This window comes from Phaethon aethereus (genome assembly GCF_964289735.1).
Source record: "Phaethon aethereus genome assembly, chromosome: 11".
NCBI lineage: Eukaryota > Metazoa > Chordata > Aves > Phaethontiformes > Phaethontidae > Phaethon > Phaethon aethereus.
In genome coordinates, this window is record NC_138587.1 from 3,134,960 (window position 1) to 3,156,923 (window position 21,964).

The 21,964-nt window shown below is 41.7% G+C and overlaps 1 protein-coding gene across 1 annotated transcript in view; it reads right to left on the reverse strand.

Annotated features, from left to right (window-relative positions):
* The window catches only part of LOC309408786 (contactin-4), a gene marked incomplete at its 5' end in the record, with an annotated part of 167,408 nt that extends 156,511 nt beyond the window's left edge, over nt 1–10,897 (reverse strand). Inside the window, one exon of the mRNA XM_082004733.1 lies at nt 10,843–10,897. Within this exon, the coding sequence (XP_081860859.1) occupies nt 10,843–10,897 (55 nt within the window). The remainder of the gene's footprint in view (nt 1–10,842) is intronic.
* Nucleotides 10,898–21,964: the final 11,067 nt, after the last annotated feature.

Sequence of the window (21,964 nt, forward strand, 5' to 3'; positions counted from 1 at the left end):
CCAAATCACCACAACCAGGGTTTCAGCGGTAAAGCTCAGAAACACAACAGTGCAATTATTTGTTTCATTCCCCTTTCAAGGAATATTATAAAAGACAATCTGACATGGATTACTTGACATCAAGAATTTGGAAGCAATTTTTCCGTAGCTGAGGAAGTGCATATTTCTCATCTTCATTCCATCCGTGCATCCGGCTGCCTCCAGTCCCTTTTTATCTTGCTGTGTCTTCTGCATTACTCCGTGCTTTCATATCCCAGAAAGCCCAACCATCAACCTGCCTTCTTTCAAGTCTCTCTTCAGATGTTTTCTAGTAAAGCCCACACAGCATGAACCTAGAGAAAATGCCATTTCACGTGGACCGTATGAAAAATGGAAGGAGAGTGAGTGCTGCAGGAGTAAAGTCTGATCCAGCTCTCCGCAAGCGTTTCATGTTGTCCAGTCACACAGACAGCAAGCTTGTAGGGGCAGGAATAATTTATTCTTCCAAGTCTCACTGAACATCCATTATATTATCTGCTTTTCACAAGTAAAAACAACGTTCATATTCTGAACTTTGTCAGGGATCTATTTTGCAGCTGTGAAGGCTTAGAAGGTACAGATTAAAAGATGGTATGGCAGGTATTTCAGACAGAAAGAGGAAGCCATCTAAATTCGTGCTGTAGTCAACATGCACCGCACAGAGCTCAAACAAAGCTTTCCCAGGCGTACTACTTTTTTTCTTGTCAGCTATGCAATATGGACACGGGACGCTTTATAAATGACAATTTCCCTTAAAACAGATGCAACCTGCATACGTTTAAACTCAGAAAAGTGGAATTAAGACAACAATATATTAAGATAGATATATTTTTCATACTTTCACTGACACCTGGAAAGTTTAATTAAGTTGAAAGTCACCAACTTCAGCTGAAGATGCTGAGTTCTGGCTGGTTAATTAGTTGCCTGTCTCATTGATTAGCAACTTCTTCAGTACTCTGTAAATGGTTGTAATGCTTGCCTTGCTTCACAGCCTAATTAATACGATATAGACTATTTAACAATGGTGTCTTAGTTTGATTTATGAAGCTAAATATGTATATTTTATTGCAAAATAAAAAATTCAAATACACAATGAAAAACAAATTGAACCACTGAGGTGATAATGTGCAAGTTTTGCTTTTTCATCATAATATACAGGAAAACTTTTCTAAAACTTGCAATAATGAGTCAACGCAGTGTCATGAGTATATCCTTAATTTCAGAGCACAGACTGTCACAGCATTTGACAAATGCTTCAATAAACCAGCATTAAACAATGATCAGATGAATAAGCTGCACTATAGCATCCTGTGCTCTATTAATTAAAAGCAATATTTATTGCTAGCAGCCCACTTACTTGCCATAGACTGATTTTGAGCACAAACTTGCAAGAATACATAAGCATCTGTTCTATTTAACGGCCCAAATCCTGTAAGACCGGGAGCACTTGCGACAACCAGTGCCTAGCTGCAGAAGGCAACATGCATTTCTACAAGGGACCCTACAAAATCATGCAGACATAGTGAAGAGCCTCACTTTCTGCTATGGATAACATTAGCCAGCAATGCTCTGCCAGCCTATTTACACGTTTAGCTGTCAGTAAAGGGTAATTCTGTTATTGCCCACATTTATAGTACTATAATTATCAAAGCTGAATTGACCCTTTCCCCTTTTATTCCGTTTGGATGATCACCCTTGATTGCTGCTTAGCTGAAAGACCTTTATCCAAATAATAATGATCCCTGCCAACATCATTTTCCGTCAGTTAATGCTCTGCTGCACGAGGTAAGGGCAGAAGGCAAAACCAAGGGATTTAAACCCACAAGTCTGACTGGAAACTAATGGTTCCCCCAGTGGCTCCTGTTACTATTCTAAATGATGAAAATGCCCATAAAAATGTGGAGAAAAGGGAAAGAAATTTTGTACCCATGCAGGGCAGTATCAGGGGATGAAATGTTTACACAGAGGCAGGTTTCTGTCTAGTTACGCCAGACTTCCCCCAGCAATTCAAGATACACAGCAGTAAACACAAGCTCACAACCGGAATCTCAAAAAGTGGGAGAACAATGTCTTGCATGCAATGAATTAGTGTGTCTTTATTTCTAGATATACCCTGTAGCCCAGTACTGCAGTTCTCCGGTCACACAAAGATGCACTTGTCTAAATCAAATCCCAAAGACGGAGCCAGCAACAAGCCCCGGCACTTGAGCCATCAGGTTTTGCATTGCCCCGCATCTCTTACCTTCTTATTCTCCTCCGTGACCACGCAAGCTTTAGAAAATGAGGTCCCTTTCCAATAATATTTAGATTTTCTAAGAATCATACAGTATTTTACCTAAAAAGCAACAGATGAATCACCTCATATTTTGCCATAAAACTTCATTTTTATTGGCAATAAAGAAGTATTTTGGGTCCATATTCTCCCTAATTTGATAGATGCTTTGAAAAGCAGGTATTTTTGTAACTCCCTAAATGAGATTTAATTTCAATACCTACATACTAATTCAAATGCAAAGAAGCTAAATTGAAAAGAGGCATCATGTAAAATGCACAGGGGATCAATACACAGCCAGATAGTTGGAACATCTGCTTATAAAAATGTCTGTATGGTCTCTGTTTTATTTAAAGTGCATCATCTTACCTCAGTAACTTTTGAGAAAGATGTAATTAAACTTGTCCAGATGGACTTGCGAGTTAAACAGAGAAAAACATAATATACCTAATCATCTGCATGTAAAAGAGAAATGAGAAAAATTGCATTGATATGGTCTCTAACTTTATAATTTGGGAAATTATGGCCTAAATCAGAGTCAGGTCTCATCTAGTGAGGGCTTCACTGCTGACAGATCAGGAATGTAAAATGGGTACAGACCTCTTGTGAGGCCGAGTCAAATCCTCTGCAATCACAGAAAAACTTGCCATATAATCCCTAAATAAGCATAAATTACACACAGACACATACATTTTCTTAGCTCCCCTTTGCAGCTATGTACAGCTGAGTGATACTGTAGAATCCCACTTTGGCAGCTAAAGTCTTCCAGTTTCAGTTTAAATGAACTGTTGCCCACTTCAGATTTAGTTGTTCTTATCCCAGAGCCCTCTTAGCTTGAACAATTCTTCCCCTCTGAAGTTTCCGCCCCTCTCGTTCCTCATCACCCAAACTATTCACTTTTCATCTCCAGCTTCAGTTGCTTCTTGCTAGAATTACATGTCCTCTGACTTCAAACCTCTGTACTGTAATACACAGCACCATATTATCACCCATCATCACCACCACTACCTTTAATTGTTTATACATTTATATGTATTAAGGAACCTTCCGTCCATCCTTAGAGACAGTCTAGGCTTGCCCAGGAAAGGCAGCAGACTAGCACTACAAAAGGAAAAGAAACAGCCAAATGAAGTTTCCAGCAGGGTTTTTATTGCAGCAACAAACTTTGACAGGCTTGGAGGAGAACACGTGGCTAGATGCACTTGGTGCCGATGATCCCACTTTGACTTTTTGTCCCAAATTGAAATTAGAATTTTAATGGTACAAAGTCTGCAGAACTTTTCCCTGACTTTAGAGGAATGGTTTCTGGCTCGAGTTTAAGACACTCGAGCTCTAATCAGCAACAAAAAGCACAAGGAAAGGACCTTCCCTGGGAGGACTCCAGCACCAGTGCTGAGGAAAGGAACGGACCTCTGCCAGCTCCTGCACCGCTTCCACGGCATGTCTTGGGATGCCACGCTGCCAACCATTATCTACAGCACACTGTAACGCTTGCTGTCTTGTCTTCACCACTTACGGCTGTTCCTACCACGAAAGCCTTTATGCTTTTACAGCAGCAGGTCCTATTGACAACGCAACAACTATCAGCTGTAGCAAAATTGTCCCTTGACATGGCAAAAGCACATTTAACACGAATCCATTTAACCACGTTCAACAGGCAGAAACGTTGCTTGGGACACAGATGGAGCTGACACTAGAGTCAAACCAATGGTTAACAGTCCTTGGGAGTTTAATGTCACAGTGGAGTGCAGACACTGCCAGGAAATGGATAAAATCTAATTTCATGACTGTCAAAAAATTAACAGAATTTGAGACAGCAAGGGCTGTCCCCCTGCAGAAGTGACCCGTATCTTTGCCCAAGCGACCCGTCTCCACCCCACCATTTACTGTCCTCTGCTGCTGGCAGCAGCCTGCCCCAGCTGTGACCAAGAGCAGCCTTTTATTGCAGAAAACGCATTTTATTGCAGAAAATGCCCATCCAAAGCCCTCTGCTGAAGTTACAATTCAGCACTGCCTTTTACTGACAATTTAAAGCACATTTCTAGGCAGCTTTCAAAAACTTTTCTGTGCACTCATGGCCATGATCTCCAGCAGTGTGTTTGCTCAGATGGTAAGGTTGTATGACATTAAGTTTTCCGTGTTCAGTGGAAAAACTATACTCAGAACTAGTGTACCGTGTCATCATGGTTATGTCACCACTCTCCTGTGACCTCATCACCCACCACTATGGGGACTGGCAGGTTCTTTAGGGATCCTCCATAGAACCATCAAGACAAAGTTGTTCTCACAATCAAACCTGTTTTAACCTGGGCCCTCTGCGGAGCGGGCCATTTCACAGAACTCGCCCCCGAGACCCTCTGCAGACCAAGCCATCTTAACTAACATCCAAACCCCTCTGTAGATGGAGTAACCGTAACACAGTCACCATAACTCGAGGACAACAGACAGGTACAAAACTCATCCAGACGCTGGCGGAGGCACTGACAGCAGAACCTCCCACCACCCCAAGTCACACCCGCCCACGCAGTGCCCGCCGCTGCGCGTTTTTATAGGCGGCGCGTGCTCGTAGGCGTCCCTGTCCTGCCACGTTGTCGTCCTGATTGGCCCGGGCACCCTTTAAAGGAGAAGCGGGTACGTGACCACTTCGCCCACGGCTAATGGCTGCCTGCCCGCGAGATGGCGCACGCGGGGCGAGGAGGCGGGAGGCCCGGTCCCAGCTCTGAAGCATTTGAAAATACAGGAGCTTAAAGTGAACAACCTCCCCGTCGAATAATTCAGAAAAAAACCCAAAAGTATTAAGGGCAAGCCAGATCTCGTCAGCAAAGCCTTCTCCAGCGAGCTTCAGTGACAGCTTACCGAGAGCTGTGAAGCCACAGGCTGGGTCGTGTTCGAGAAGTGATCATATTAATGGGAGTCATCCGGTGCTTTATCTGTTCCAAGTGCTATGCAAACATTAATTAGGCAGTCGGGTACAGAAATGCAAAGTGCTGCAGAACTGACCAAAATATAAATTAATTAATTATGGAACTGCAACAGATTAATAATTTTCCAGCTACCCACTAACATCAAAGCACCAGCCATAGGAACTACACCAGAAAAAATGCTGAACAAATTGAACTGCTGCATTGTTTCTAGAAGACCATCATTTAATAAGTACAACAGTACTTCTTGGTTTAATTATTTACACTGAGACATTAAATCAGCAGAATTTCTTTTGTACGTAACCTACATCTGCCTGGATAGAAGCATGAATTCAAACGGGCCTGTGAATATTCATCTTTGTGTGAATTTTGAGTTTTTATTTTTTAACAGAGCTGGATGCCCGATTTCATTGGAATGTATCGATATAAATTACAGTGATTCTTGTCTAACAATGGAAAACACTTGAATATATATTGTTTTTTTCCCCAGAAATTGCACAGCCGTGCTCTAAGTGGTCTGAACCACTGCTGAGGTATTGGTTATGCTGTATCAGCACGTGGCAGAAGGAGAAAGAATGCCTGGACAGGCATTTATAAGAGTATTTTCCAGTTTAAAAAAAAAAGTTTGGAGAAAAAAACTAAACACAAAACAAACAACAATGAAAATAAACTGTACAGAAATATTTCTCTTTTTTTTCTGACTTCTGCTCTTGTGTGCATATTTATAGGTTAGAATGCGGCACTTTTCAGCAGATAAAACGTGAAACAATGCTTTTGTTCCACCTTAATCAAAAACATGATAGAATTTGATATTGAAAAATATGATGCTGTCCCTGGGTTTACAGAATTAAGCATGGGTGTTGCTGGGATATCGTGACACCAGTAACAGGCTTCCCTGTACGGACAGCCAGCAAGCAGCCCATTAATAAATACCACTTCAACGCCTGTTCTGATGGCTGAAGCGATGAGTAAACCTTGCACCTCTGGTCTTCTCCATATTAATTCATCTTTTTCAGATGTGAGAGGCAATGCGGCTAATGTCTAATTCTGGATATCTGGACAATTGTGCAACTCTAGATTTTCACGAAACAGTGTAAATGTGGACAGAAATTGTGAGGTGACCTATACAAACTACTCGGGGGGGGGGGACGGGACGGGACATGACGACACACGACACAACACAGGTATTTCTAAGTTTCAGGATCACCTCCTACATTCCACTAAAAAATTGCCGTCACTCTTTGTGCAGCTCATTCAATCTGTTGTAAAACAAAGGCGTACGCATCTGGGGGGTTTCACGAAGAAGCCAAGGTAGCAGAAAGATCGTTTCCTTATTCATTCACATCAGTGTAAAACAAATACTAGATTCTGTATTTTGGCTTGTGCTTTCTGGAGCTACTTCAGGCACCCCTCCAGGAGCGTTGAACAGATACAGCTGCAACAGCACTTCTCCTTCGACAAAACATTATTACAGAACTACAAGAGGAATTTGTTTATTGAAGCTATTGTGTTTACGTGGTGCTTGCTAAGAAAAAAGGAGGGCCAGTCTTGCTGGCTGGTGTGTTTGTTGTGAGCACAGATCTTTCTTTTTAAACAGCAAGAACAAGCAGAAAGCCAGAAACTAAAGCCTTCAAGACAAAAAAACCCATGACTGAGATTGGGGACAGGAGAGCAAACCAGACTCCAATCACCTGCATGACACGGCAAGCCAGAAACACTTCCCAAAAGCTACCAGGTTCCTTCTTTGTTTTCTATCAAAACACGAGCGGATCTTCATGGGTTAAATTACATTATAAAATATGCATATGCACATTCACACAGCTAATGCATCTCTGCGACTGCAGCTCATTAACATGCAAATATGACTTCGACAGTGAAACTCACTGCTACAGGAAGTTAATGAGGCAAAGAATTGCATAAGAGTCACAAAAATACAGAAAATTTCCTTTCATACTTGTCCAGCACATTACAGGCATACGGACTATGTCCCATCTTCATTAACACAAGTCAGTTTGGCTCGTCCAGTGCAATCTTTTGTTTGCCTGTCGCTTTTCCCAGGCTGTCCACAAATGCATTTCAGGGTACAGAGCTATGTGGGGCTGCCCAAAAGAGAGCCTTTGTTAATAAAGTCACGACTTAAAGAGCTGTGTGTTATTTTTCACAGCCTATTCTGCCTCTGATCTTACTTTCCAAAACTTAAAATTATCACCACCACAACAGCTATTTAAGGAATCTGACAGCCCTAACAAATCAGAGTTACTTGGCACCAAAGGAATAATTTGCAGTTACTGCTTCCCAGAGCTGACAACTGAAGAAAAGATTCCTGAAAATATAATGAGAAACCCTGAATTGATACACATCAACTATTGAGTCCAAAGAAAGCACTATTTAGTTTTTATCAGCAATGACCTCAGAAAAAACAGCAAGAAAAGTAGTCTGAAAAATATGGTCCCAGGCTGGGTGATGAATCGAAAGGGGGTGGTAAGCTCAGAAAGACCTGCAGCGATGCTGCTGCCTTTTCGAGGCAGGCTGGATAGCTCCCGAAATTCTTAGTAGATTTGCGCCTCCGGGTAGCTGCTTTAAGTACGCCCTGGGATTGATCTAGCTTTCCAAGTGTTTTATCCTGCTGTGAAGAACTGTAATATCTGAACACCCAGTACATAAAATCGATAGCAATATCCCACATGGACTGTGAACAGCTCTGGCACGTCTTTCTTCCCCTGGCACGTTGGCAGGGGTGGATAACTGGTACCCTTAACGACACGTTTGGATACTTTCAAAGCTTTGGGTTTGACGGCTGTTTAATTGCTTGAATGATACAAGTTTGGAAGTTTTCATGCAATTTCCAGAGAACAGATGTTCATCTAGGAAGCACACACACGCAAAAAAAGCCCAAGTAGCTGCCGGGACTGGCAGTAGCTGGAGCCCACCGGCTGCCCCCGAAGGGGACAGTGGGGCCATTTGCCTCCACGGGGAGTTTTGACATGGCAACACACAAAAAGCTCATCCTCCACTAGCTGTGCTGCTCTCTGCAGCACAGACAAAGACGAGAGTGATACCTGGGCTGTGTGTCTGACACTTAATAGAAGAACTAAATACTAACATTCAGTTTTCAGGTTTAAGCTTATTTTCACAGGTAACTCAATACTTAACACAGTTTCCCAGTCATTTGAGCGTCCACAAGGCACTATGGAGGGTTGTTAGATAACTTTTCTGCATCCTATTTTCACCTTTTTTTTTCCTTTGTATAATTATTAATCTTTTTTTTAATCAAGGATGGGTCAACATGAAGATAAAATATTACCTTTTAGGTTTTTTTTTTGTTTTTAACTTTGAATTTAAGAGAAGAGCAATGACTATCTATTGTAGACAGAAGGAAAGCTTCCATCCCTCCCAGGTAGCCTTGAAGCAGAGCCACCGCCCAGCAGGAGTGGTGCCCCAGGAGAAGTGGGCAGCCTCAGGTTCCCCTGCGCCTCCCTGCTCCCGGGCAGGCCACAGCTTGGGACGCTATCGCTCTCTTTTGAGCTTTTTCCTTGGGATCAACACCTGAAGTTCTCCAAGAGCAGCATATTTACCATCAGGGCAAACAAGTTTCCTGAAACTAGGTTAAAAAAACCCAAAACAAAACCAAGAACATAAAAATGCAAAAATTAAGAAAGGCTGAAGCTTTGTCGATGAACTTTTGTTTTACAGCTTTGTGCCTTTTATGTGGAGCTGCTAAAGAGCAACTACTAAAATTAGCTACTTTACGGTCACCTCCTCCCACCTTGCAGAGCACATCGATTCAGCACAAGATGATGCAAGGCATCCAGTACGGCTTCCTCCTTAATTCCAGAATACTTAACAGTGTTCACATAGTCCATAACACCACAGTGCTATGCAAAACACTCGCACAGGTCCGGGAAGCATCCCGAGTGCCTTAGCGAACAGCACCGTGCCCAAACGAGTTAGCCCTGCTTTGTGGTAGCACCATAGCTTGTGCAGCAAAATCCCTTCCGTGCCTGCAGCCGGCTCGTATGACACTGCAGGCAGACACAGACACTTCCGGATTTAAATCTCATTGAAAGAAGTCAGCCCAAACTACGACACGGCTATGTCCTTCAGCAAAATGAAACAATTGCCTCACCCATCACCTAACACACAACTCAAAACTTCTGGCACTCCTCCCCCCATAACTCTGTTATAACAATCTCCCCCAGCAGGACAGAGGAACTGATGCCATGCCCTGAAGATTTTCAGTGCACTGCAAAGATGAGAAAAAATGCTGTTGCGGGACATTGCGGGGAAAGCCAGTGCTTATGAGATACATTTTTCTAAAAAAAAGATGTAAAAGATAAGGGCAAGCCCATAAACACATTCTCCTGAAACTTTATTTCGCTGACCCTAGACATTTTGCAATAGATATTTTAAGTTTAGAAATTACAGTCAAAAAACCATTTTGCATACTTTTCCACTATTTTTTTTATTTGCTTAAAATAAAGGATCTTACTTAACATGTTCCCGCAGCCTAACTTCTCTAGGGTTGCAATTCCTGAAACACGTGTGGCACTGCATTGCAGAATCTCTCTGCATCCAATTTTCTGCCAGCTCAGAAACTGTCATAGCACATTTAGAAAGACTTGGAACCAAATTTCAAAAATAGGTACCCATAAGTACCGGAATAAAAGTGGCTTTGTGTTCAGTAGAGCTAAGCAGAAGAAAGTAAACACTGTTATAAGTAGTTTGCTATTACCTAAAATGCTGAAGGAGTACCCTGACAATGTGCCCATATCAAAGGGAAGAAAGCACAAGTTACTAAACCAAGCAGTAAAATGTTCTGAGTGCCAAGCAACAGATCATTTAGAGCAATCCAGATGCAAGGTGACATAAACATTAATTAAAAACTAGCATCCCCTCCTCAGAGCAAACTACATGGAGGAAATAATCTACAATAGCTGAACAGCAAAGAAAGAGACACCGAAAAAAGACTTCCGACAGCCCCGGTGTGGTCGCAGCACCCGCTGCAGAGGCATGGGTGGAGCGACGCAAGCCCGGTTCCCCCAGCAATCCGAGCAGCAGCTTACAAGCAGCTCCTTGCACACGAGGAAACGCGAAACGTCTTCCAAGAACTGTTTCAGTTCCAAGAAAAAAGACATTCCTGGGAAATTTCATTTTGCTGGGAATGCTCAAAACATTGCAACTCTCAGGGAAGAAAAAGTTAAACAAGGGCAGTTACAGAAGATGGCTATATCGCTGAAATATGCTATTCTAATTATTTGTTAAATGGAGCAGGTCTCAGCTGTAACATAACACTGTTTTAATGGGATTTAAAGCTATATTCCACATAGGTTTAATTGAGCATTGAAACACTTAGCCCAGAACATGGGAAAACAACTTTCATCAACGGCGACTTTGAGCTGGAAACGGGTAGAACAGACCTTTGAAACGTCGTGCTTTTGCTGTGGAGATACCGATCCAGAGCAAGAGGAGCTTGTTAAGAGCATCAGCTTGATCTGTTCAGCAACCTTTCATAATGCTGGTCATGCAGCAGGGACTTATTTTGCCATTTTATCACTGGCATATAAAATGCAGGGCACTTTTGCATTGGTGTGAAATACAGCAGCATTCTTAAGTTTTAAAATGACACTTTACCTGCAAGGCACACCATGAATGATTGCAGCATGAGCAGTTCCCACAGCAACCTCATCTTCAGCTTCCCGGGTCAGAGGAGACAAGTCCAGTAACTTCGGAAGAGAACGGGGCTCCTTGGAAATTTTAGACAACTTTTAATCTGTAAAAGAGGAAAAACAGATCAACAAGGAGACTTAGGATTGCTGTGCCTGCTGTTTGCTGACTGTTTTTCTTTCCAGGAAAGTTGCACCTGAAGACCAACAAAGAAACTTTGGTTGATTTGTGAGGGTCTAAGTACGCTGGGTACCAGTTGAGGACTACAAATTGTAACCCTGTTATCTGCATCTTCCACTTGGGTTTTGTGAGATTTCTTCTGTCTCTCAATTTTGTCATCAGCAAATTCACTCACTGCCTCCCTGGGGTAATCTCAAGTGTAATTAGTTAACTCTGTAGATCACAGTTAAGAGGAAAGTTACGAGAATTACTCTCGGTTTTCTTTGCAAACACCACCCAGTACCTGAAGGACACTGTCTCTGCAAGGTGACACTTTCTAGGAAACGTTCCCATGCTGCTCAGGAAAGGGAGATGCTTTTCCCATTTCACCCCCATTGTCATTGCTCTAAAATTCTGCAAAAAAACCCTTAAAACATCTCCAAGTAAAAACTGATCTTTTCCTCGCACTCTATTACAACTTGTAAATAGTTAAAATTTGTGAGCAGGAAATTTGAAAACTTTCTCAGCTTATCACTGTTGCGTATGCCCCCTCCAGTGAAACCCAAAGAGGAAAAAATGCCTCCTTTTATGAACGGAACCTTTTTCAGAGCAGGCATTTAAATATTAAAAATAAATAGATCAAGTCAGACACACATTCTTATAATTTATTCATATAACTGAAGGCTGGAAGTTAAGGAGCCTTTGTGCTTACAAGACAAACTGCATGACTAATAGCATGTGAAGGGGGATCATGAGAGGTCTCTGCTTGCTTTTGCGAGTTAAAATTGGTAAGATTCTTCTAATAAAGTCACGTTCAATTCACTGAGAAGACTAAGAATCTTTAGCTTCTAATCCGAAGGTGCAACTTTGAAGGGGATAGAGATTAATTGAATACATTCATCTGTTCTCACACAGACTGATTAGGCTAGCTGGGGGTTAGCAGGAAGGACTAATCGATGAAAACTAGTAACAACTTAAGTGAATGGTTGGAGTGTTAATTATTAATTTTTGAAGGAAAATGCCATCATAGACATGAATATTGATTGACATGTTAAACAGTTAGTCTCTGTGATTATAGTGAACTCAAGAAACATATTTATTTACCCTATATAGTCTTCATACATAGAAAAATACTATTTTTCCTCTAAGCACTAAATCCTGTTGGTTACAACTGCGCCTATACAGGAGATTTCTACCAAAGGCAAGTAGCTCTTGTTTTTACATAGTTTAAGTGAGATTTGAGATGGATCTTGTATTCACGAGCAGCTGCTGAAATGCTTTCGTGTTCTCGTTTTCCCACGTCTTATTCCCATCAATAAGCCCATCGTGTCACTTATAAGGCTTCTCTTCATTACACTGCAATGTTTTATGATTATTCTCCTCACTCTGCAATAAGCTACATGGGACTGAAACAGAACAATCACTTACAGCCTTTGATACCTAATTAAAAACACAAGAGGTATAGCACTTATCAATTTAACCTGCTGCCAGGAACCCATCTAAAGCACTTGCAGACCCGTCTGCGAGCTGCCTACGTGCGAAGGGACTGACCAAAATCACTCCTGCTATATGGATTAGTTACAACGGCACGCAGCTACAGTGCCGGTGGTAAGAAAGTATTAAAAAAATGCTTTCTGTTAAAAAACAGACTTTCTGTTTAAAAAAATAGGAATATAAAACCCCAGATCTGATCAAAATCAAGCAAAATGCCTCTATTTATTCCATGGGCTTTGAGGATGGTGCTTCTGGAGACTTGATGGAGAGGAGGGACAATTCCTCACGGAGGACCATGGAGATGGTTGTCCTGTTTGCAGGTCCCAAGGCTGTTTGCATCACATCCCTGATACTCTCTTTGAAGAGAGATTGTTGTTTTGGTATTTTATTCCCTAGTTTTCCATAGAAGCAAGAAAATTCTTGGATAGTGTTCAATTTATTACTCCTCCCCAGTACAACCTCTCTTCTTACCAGAGCTTCTCCTGACTCACCACCCCTTTGGGAGAAATTCTGGCTACTTTGTGGTTTTTGCAAACTGATTTTTTTTTTCTACTCAGAAAAATCATGCTTCTCTAAGTGTTTTAAACACTAATACAAAACATTTCAAAATTACTACTGTAAATCAGTTTTTAGCTTATAAGGGCATTAAAAATAGCAGGTTCTTTCTTTCCTCCCAGGATGTTTTGACACAATCACTGGGTCTTACTTTCAGCCAAGAATAAAAGCTATGCTAAAAATATACATTTTGGTACTCAGCACATTTTATTACTAAGTCTGGTATAAAAGCTGAAAGTCTTCCCTAGTATTTAGTTATTCAAAACTTACTCCAGAGAACCAGCAGACATCAGAGGGTCATGCATGTGCTTCAAAGAAAAATTTTCCAATATCTGAATGGAAACAGTCGTTTCTGGTATTAACAGACTGTCTATACACAGCACTTAGACTCCCGTTGGCATTTCCATCGATGTTAATAGCAACTCCACACACTTATATAGCCTGTAGTAATTACCTTAGAGTATATTCCTAGAAGGGGCTCTAGCATGTATTTTCTGCTATGGAATAGTACCCCATTCTATCGTCATGCCTGGAATTGCTACCGCTGGATGAATATTAAAGCTTCAGAAGCACCATATTCCTGGTGCTCTGTGATAGCCCTCCCCGGAGCAGCACTGGAAATAGGTACCTGGAGGCTCGGCTGCCAGCTGAGCCCTGGTGCCACGTAACCACACACCCACCCGCGCCCTGACTTGCGCTGACGCGTCTCCTCACACAGGATAATACGTTACAGAAAGTTTCCCAAAGAGAAACGATGCCTCTCTTTGTGTAAAAAGTAGTGAAAAGTAAATTAGATGTTTACCATTAAAAATATTTTCCTAAGGTTAAAATATGGTGGTATTCAAGATGCGGCTGCGTTTTCATTTCTCATGATAGTTCCCTATTTCACATGTGAATGAGTCCAATCTTCAAAATGTTTTCCTGTAAACATAGCTGCTCTTCATATCAGCAGGCCCATTGTTCAGAGCTGTGTAAAAACTGTTGAAACACATCAACTTTTTATGGCAACAACTTTAGGAAAGGCAAAATTTGTGCATGAGCAAAAGATATATAATTGAAAAGATCTTTCCCATTTCAAAATGTTTTCTGACTATAAAATCCCAGGGGGGTTTGCACTGCTTCTGAAGGAGAATATGAGAGGGCTGAAAACTTGCAGACTTTAATATTTTATTTCCAGAAGGAAGTGTATGTAGTTTTGGCACTATACAAGTTATTTTTTCAAGATTAAAATGAGATAGCTGTGCTTCGGTTTGGAAGTGCATCCCATTAGAAAACCTACTGCTAACATACATGTGCAGATTTCTTTTTAACTTTACTTGCGGCAATGCACTCATTGCAAATTCTTTTGAAAGGCACCTTTGTTTGTAATTGGATTCTGAACTCTGACTGCAATCGGATATGAGGAAAAAAAGATGCATGTAGTAGAAGTATTTGTGGCGAATTTTTCTGAGTTAGTAGGCATAGCTTTTTGTCAGTAATCTCATTTGGATGTTTAATGATTAGCATTTCTGAAAAAAAAACCCTACCCAAAACAAACAAAAAACCCAAAACAAATGAAAAAACTAAGGCTAAGGCATATGGACGCATTCAGAATGTGAAAAATACTTTTGTAGATATAATTTGCACTATAGGAGCTCCCAATTTTGTCAATATTCTGAAGAAAAATTTGCAAAACATGCCTAAGACCCCTAAGTATTGCAGCAGTAGCAGCAACAAGAACCCAGCCTTAGCAAGCATCTCACGTTTTTCTACTGCACATCGGTGTGCTGCACAGTGCCAATTCTGCTAAACTCCAAAATAAATCACTGTTAATGAAGCATGCTGCACATACAGACAGCAACAGGCATCTTTTAATCACCTCAACAAAGGAAGAGCTAGGGGTAAGCACAAAACACTCTGAGCAGTAACATCCGAGTCGTTAGATTTAAGGTGGTGCCTACCCTCCGACTGTCACAGATCTGACCTGAGGGCGAGAGCAAGTATCTAACGTGAATTCACTACTTTCCCGAACAGCAACATTAATTCATGGTGCTGAAACCTCCAGACTTACCAAGTTTTTTAAACAGAAGTATAGTATCATAAAAATAATCTTCAGGCTTGGATGCAGATGAGAGAGTGAGGTATGGGTTACACGACTGCTGTCTGCTTACACGGAACTCGAGGCTGCACAGCTTCTGAGAGCGTAAAATGTTTGCGCGTCTAAGTCAAAGGGCATACGGCAGATGTATGCAAGAACACCTACGCTGGAGGCATATTGCAGGTCAAGTCTAGAAAGACCAGTCCCAGCAAAACCTGAGCACAAAGGTTTAGCGTAAACTCAAATTCATCTCGTCTACACAAAAAAAGGTAGAAAATAAGCCACAGAAATTTTCTGAGATGCAAAAGAAACCCTTTTCCCTAACGTGAAAATACTGTCTTCTAATAAACACATACAAAAAAATCTATATCCATCAAAGATGCGGTTGCTAGGTGCATCCCAAGTCTTAGGAACGCAATTAAGAAGTCTGCAAAGCTACACCAAAACGCCTTATCCATTTTCATCTCTCCAAAAACACTTTCCAAAAGTATACAGACTTCACAGACCTGGCAGTGCAGAAGTAAGTCCCGTTTTTTCACAAGACACTATAACCCATGTTCATTTAAGCTTTTAATAGTTACGGAGCAGCGTTAACAGAGAAATATTGAACAGGAAATGGTTAGTTGTAAGTGAAATTATTTAACTTTAGAAGATTTTGAACCCTTGACTTGAACTTCTGATTTTTGACCCCTCCATAACACATTCAATGGAAAACACAGGCATTTTTGTCAGAATAACCACAACGACATGGACTGGCCATTAGGCCCTTTAGAGTCCTCAAACACTCTAAAGAACGAGGCATTGGAGTGCAGCATTCACAAAAGCCAGTGTTCTCTGGTAGCACAGCTTACCTCATCCTCTTTGGGGTATGCCCGCCACGCTTCCCTCAGATGCTTTCAAGGATGGAGGAATATAAAAATTTCAACTTTGGGAAAGGAATTAACATCAAAATTAATTTCTTCTTCTCACTACCTGGCAGGCAAGATTATCTGCTTATTTTTAAAAACAGATATGCGCACAGGCTGCCTGCGTGCACTCCATTTGTGCAGACCCGTGCAGGGTCTCGCGCTCACCCGTGTAGACCTCTTTGCAGGACAGGTGTTTTTTCTATTTTATCACTCTGGAAATTTTCAATTTAGACTTCACCAGCGGCCAATTCTGCAGGTTTACTGAGGGGTGGATATAACTGACTGAAAAGCCATAGCTGGAGAGTAATTATTGAAAGCTCACTGTCTCAATGAGCCTGTCTTTGGTCTCATGTTTTTCAGTATTTTTAGTAATAGCAATGGTGGCAGAGAAGGTTGTGCTTATTTCAGTCTGCCTGTGACACTAAGAGGCTGCAGGTACCTCTGAGGATATGAGTGTAATTCAAAATCACCTTGACAAATTGGACATAAAACCAGACTAAAACAGAAGGAAGGATCTGTATGAGAGACAAGTGCTGCGTACTGCAGTAAACAGGATGCTGCATTAAATAGCACAAACACATGCCGGGGAGCAACCGGCTGGGTAATAGCTCTGCACTGATCCACACGCAGCTGAACAACGCCCTGTGACTGTGCAAGCGGGAAAAACACCGCCTGGGATGTCTAAACCAGGTTTGCAGGTCCTTTTCATATGAACATTCCTGCTAGGTAAGCAAGTTGTCACTCTCCCCAGCACCGGGGCCTCGGATGCGGTACCACCTGCATGCGTGTAGCACTGCATGTCAAGGAAGGTTTGCCCCAAACGGAAGCATCCAGCGGGAACACCACAGAGAATTAGAGGTCTACAAAATGCGTCCTATAAATACAAAACAAATGGAGTTGCTTAGCCTAAAGAATAACGAAGAGAAAAATGCTAACGGTATTCAAACATATAAAAGAGTGTTGGAAATTGAAAGAAATAACTTGTTCCCATGTCCAAAATGGATGCGACAAGAATCAATATGCAAAAGCGATTAAGGTTTAGACTTCAGGAAAAACTTCTTGTAACGTTAAGGCCAGCTCAAGCACAGGTACGGGCTGTTGAAATTGGCTGCAGAATGTCCATTGCTGATGCTCCTCAGCAATTTGTAAGATAACTTTAAGTCCAGAACAACCTAGATATTGAGGACAGAGACAGTACGTATTTTGCTTGCAGGAACACCAATATTTGGAAAGGGATGGAGAGAATTCCAAACATTGGGATTCTCCAGTCCCGTTGCTGCTGGTTGCAAGGCAAGGCAGATCCCCATCTGATGGAGAACTTGGAAGAACAATAACCTTCAGCCTCCGATAATTAGTTGAAAGTCACTCAGACTGATGCACTGAATGGTAGCATGGAGACATCCTCTGTAAACGAAGGTTAAAGAAACCGTTCAGCTTAAGTAAGGGGTCATGGGGCAAAAACGACGAGGTTTCTTTCATGTAACAGACAAATAAGGTTTTGCCTAAATGAAAGAAAAATGCTTTATCTGTGAAAGGGGTTAAACAGTTTTATTCCAAGGGAGCAGCATGAGGAATTCATTCATAACGAGGTTGTAGCAGATACAGCAGTTAGGGAAAGCAGCAGGATCAGACCTTATTCAATGGGACTACAGTTCAATACATCAGCCCATAAGGATGCAAGAAAACCCTTCTCACGATTTAGGGTTCAACAGCAACAAGGAGGTGGGACACCTTTGTGGGCATGGCAGTACAAGGGGCAGGAAATCCAGGGCAAGCTAGTGAGAAATCAACAACCGTGGAAGAGGCGATTCCAAAGGGCTGTGGAGGGTCCGGGATGCTGATATCATGGGCAGCTGTTGAGCGTGTTGCTCAGAAATAGCTGGTAGCCCCATGCTGCTAGAAAGCATCGCTGCAATACAGTCCTCCAGGAAGGGTCCTGGGCACCGGCAGCTCCGGTCTCCTGCCGACTCCTGCTCCTGAACACTGGCTGTGGCCCAGATTCAGCAAAGCATCAGATTTCTAACCCTGATCCAGCCTCTTAATACCCTGCTGAATCCGGGCCCGTGTGTCGGGAGAGGCACAGGCTCTCTTCAGCAGATGCAGTCAGTGACCCGCAAAATTGAACGTCCAAAAATAGAAGGTGCCTAAAGGATGTGTCCTCAACAGCACAAATCTTCACAGCAATACTTTTTTGATGTACACACTGCTGAATTTTTTTAGCACTCGAAAGACAGGTTTTTTTCTGCTGTGGTAGCTGTTGTGCTAAGTCCCAAGATAAATATTGGCCTTCCCCTTTGCGTGAAGGAAAAGAAAAGGGAATTTGAAAAGATAGCCCCGGGAGATGAAGGGTAGTGGGAGCATGCTGGTGGCATCTCTCACTGAGATCTCCTCGTTCTCACAGCACGTCTGTCAGATCCTGATCTATCTCAAGCTTCTTTACTGAAATTATCCCTTCTGGAGTTGCACTTGTACACAATTCACACATTATGAAATATATATGGGCATATTGTGCCTGATAAAACAAATGACACAATACGCAGCATGTTTCTGAGACGTGCTTATGATAAATGGGAATGAAACGCTTCAAAAAATTAACTATCTAAAAAAAAAAGACTGAGAAAAACAACGTCAGCTTTTGCATTGCGTTTCCTTCCTTGGGTGTTCATTCGCGTTCACGAGGTGGAGATTTCATTTCACTGCATCAAGGAAGTTACAGCACCTCAACAGATGCAAGTTCCCAGCTCGCTCCAGTCATTTATATCAGTCAGGCTGTCGGGTCTTCGCAGCGCGCTGTGCCTGAGCCACCTCTTCGCCGTCACGCACCCGCCACCTCCTCACTCCAGGAGGATGCAGAGGTACCTGTGCACGCTGGGAGCGAGGATTACATCCATCCCATTAAGACAATAAATATAATTCTAACAATACTAGCAAGGATTGCTGAAGGAATAACTCAGCAAGTGCCCACTGCAGTGAATAACGGCCCCTAGAGTTAAAATACAGGTTTTTTCCTACTGACTCTCCTGGGCATAAGTGCTCTGTAACTTATGCTTATACTATACACCCCCTAAGCAGCTGGCTGGTGGGGCCAGCTCTGGTAGTAGTGGGGCAGGTAGGGAGAGTCCTCCTTGCTGATGTAGTAAGAAGCGTGTAGAAATAACTATCGCTGACACCTTCTCTTTCTGACTGGTTAGATTAGAAAATCCTAGAAGCAATATGCCTACTTTATGCAGAACCTAACGCCACAAGTTACAACATTATTAGAGACTCTGGATTATATGAAAATAGTCAGCTAATAACAGGCACGCACTCTTTTAACATTTTACTACATTGCAGTATTCCCTGCGCAGCTTTACCACTAGCAAAAACAACTTCATGGAAGCAGCAATCCATCTCAAATGCTGGATATTCCCAGCTGTGCAACACATCCCTTTACCTTTTGAACCAGCGAATCAGAGTGCAATTTTCCACTGAGGAAAAAATGACAGTAATTAAAGCCATTTAATTACTAGCCACTAACTACCACACATTGCCCTATTACAACCCTTACTCTGTCTCTTGCCCCCAGGAGATCGTCATTGTCCTGTAAAACCTGAATAATTTGTAAGCATAAATCATCTCCAGGTAAGGAGTGACTAAAGGCAAGTCTAAATAAAGGCTACTGGTGTTAATTAGGGGTCACTCTGTATTGTTCTACCTCTTCCATGGAAAGGATAGATCAAGAAACACTCACCCGAGGCAGCACCTATCAGATAACATCCAGCTTTTCTCAACACAGACAAAGTCCATCACAACTTGGGAAGCACTTTGCTCAAACCAAGAGTAACATTACCATAATAAAAAGCTGCAAGCAGTGAAACTTCATAATCCGGCATTTTCTACAAATTGGAACGTACTCGCTTTTAGAGAGTCTTTTACTGAAGATTGTCTAGAACAGTTACCTTAAAACTCACCAATTTAAAAACAATTCCCAACTTCATGCAGAGTAAAATAATCTTGCAAAATACTGTGTTGAAAAAAAAAGAATGGCTATCCCATATATCTGAGCAATAAATGATAAACTCTGCATAAAATGCCAGCTTTAGGGATAGCAAAATTAACTTGAAGAGCAAAAGATACTTGAGCTGGTATTCAGTAGGTCTAGCTCTTCTCTCCTAGCCATATCACTGGTCCACCATCGATGGAAATGGTCTATGAAGCCCATTACATGTTCAATTTTTTTTTTTTTTCTTTTTTCTCATAGCAAAGACTGTCAGTGAGAGACCTGAATGCAGAGCAGAGCACATGACTAAACCTGGCTGCCAGGCAGCACCCTGCAGCCGCCTCCAAAGCAAATCCAGCCTATCCTGGTCTCCAGGCAGCCTCTTTCCACCAGAGAATGCAGATACACTGGCAAACTCCAGGATGCAAAAATAAACTGTCAGCCAAAGTGGGGTATTACCTTCCATCTGACTTTTGATCATAAATTCCCTAGAGAAATAAGGGTTAATTTATTACCGACGCAGTTTGACAGAATGTTGCACCAAAGAAACAAGGCTCAAGGGACTCTGCGTGACAATGACGTTCCTCTTATCCCTAGGTCATTCCATCAAGATAACGAATCAAGACAGTTTCACTCTCTGAACAAAGATAGATAAGTCACATTGAAAGTTATCATTCACTTTTAAACGTGTCTGTTCCCAAAATACACATTATCAGAGAGCATTACCTTGTTCAGGAGACAATAAATGATGCAAAATTATCGAAGGTATTTCCATGGTATCTCTAAATTCAGCATCATAATGACATTTTACTTCTCACTTCTAGAGCTTACAAAATAATCCATTTTATTTCAAAGACGAAGGGAGAGCTTCCTCTGTAGCAGTTCTACCAGGGGAATCACACGTATTGGAGACACATGCACGTTTCGAAGAGCGCTTTGCCCGGCGTGCTGCCTTCCTTCAGTGCTACAAATTGGATGATTCTTAAGAGTATAAAACAGAACTTAGAAAGGAAAAACAGAGAGCAAGTTTATTAACTTTGAGACGTTGAAAAGAAGCCAGTCTTGTATTCAGCGTGTTGCTGGGAGCGCAGGCTGTCAAAACAACAATTCCCTCGTCACCTGTTACTGGCAGAAGGTTTCCAACCCAGACAATTGAGATGCTCAGACCTAGAAAGGTTTTTAACTGTTTTCTTAAACTCAAAAGTCATCTAGAAAAGGAAAAAACACAAACCCCAAAACAACAAAAAAACCCCACCCCAACCATTTTGATATCCCTGTTTCGTGATTATTTAGTGTTTTGTTTTCCCTTCAAAGTTTATTTCAAAAGGTTGCCTGGAATTTGAGTGTTTGAAGGGAACTGCTTTCACCCTCTGACTTTTCCGAACATGAGGTTAGGAGCTTAGCACTTTATTTCTGCTGGGATGCCATTAAAGTTCTGCTCCTCTCAGACAAAAAGAAATCCTCCCTGATTTTTCAAACTAACGGCATGCAGTGAGCCATATTTTTTTTTTTCTTACTGACAAAAATACGCTTCCTACAGCAGCTGGAAGCTGAAGCAGAGAGGGTGGATTTATGTCTCGGCATTTGCTGGCATACCGAGGCCTAAATTCTAGCTAGTAGGAGATCTTTCAAAAAATTAACATGGACTGAATTAAGGGCTGCGTAAATAATGACGAGAATTTTAATGTGTGGAATTTATTAAAAAGTGAAACATATACTTAGGTGATCATATCCTGTAGGAATTTTAGCGAACTGTGAGGTGGCACAGCAAAGTATTTTCTAAATACTATTTCCAGCTGATAACCCTTTGGTTGTTTATCCCTTGCAAAGTTTGAATCTAAAAGATTCAGACAGTCTGGGAAGAGCAGTGTCCCAGAAGACTTTTGCAGATAATCAAAACAAGTTATATATCAAATA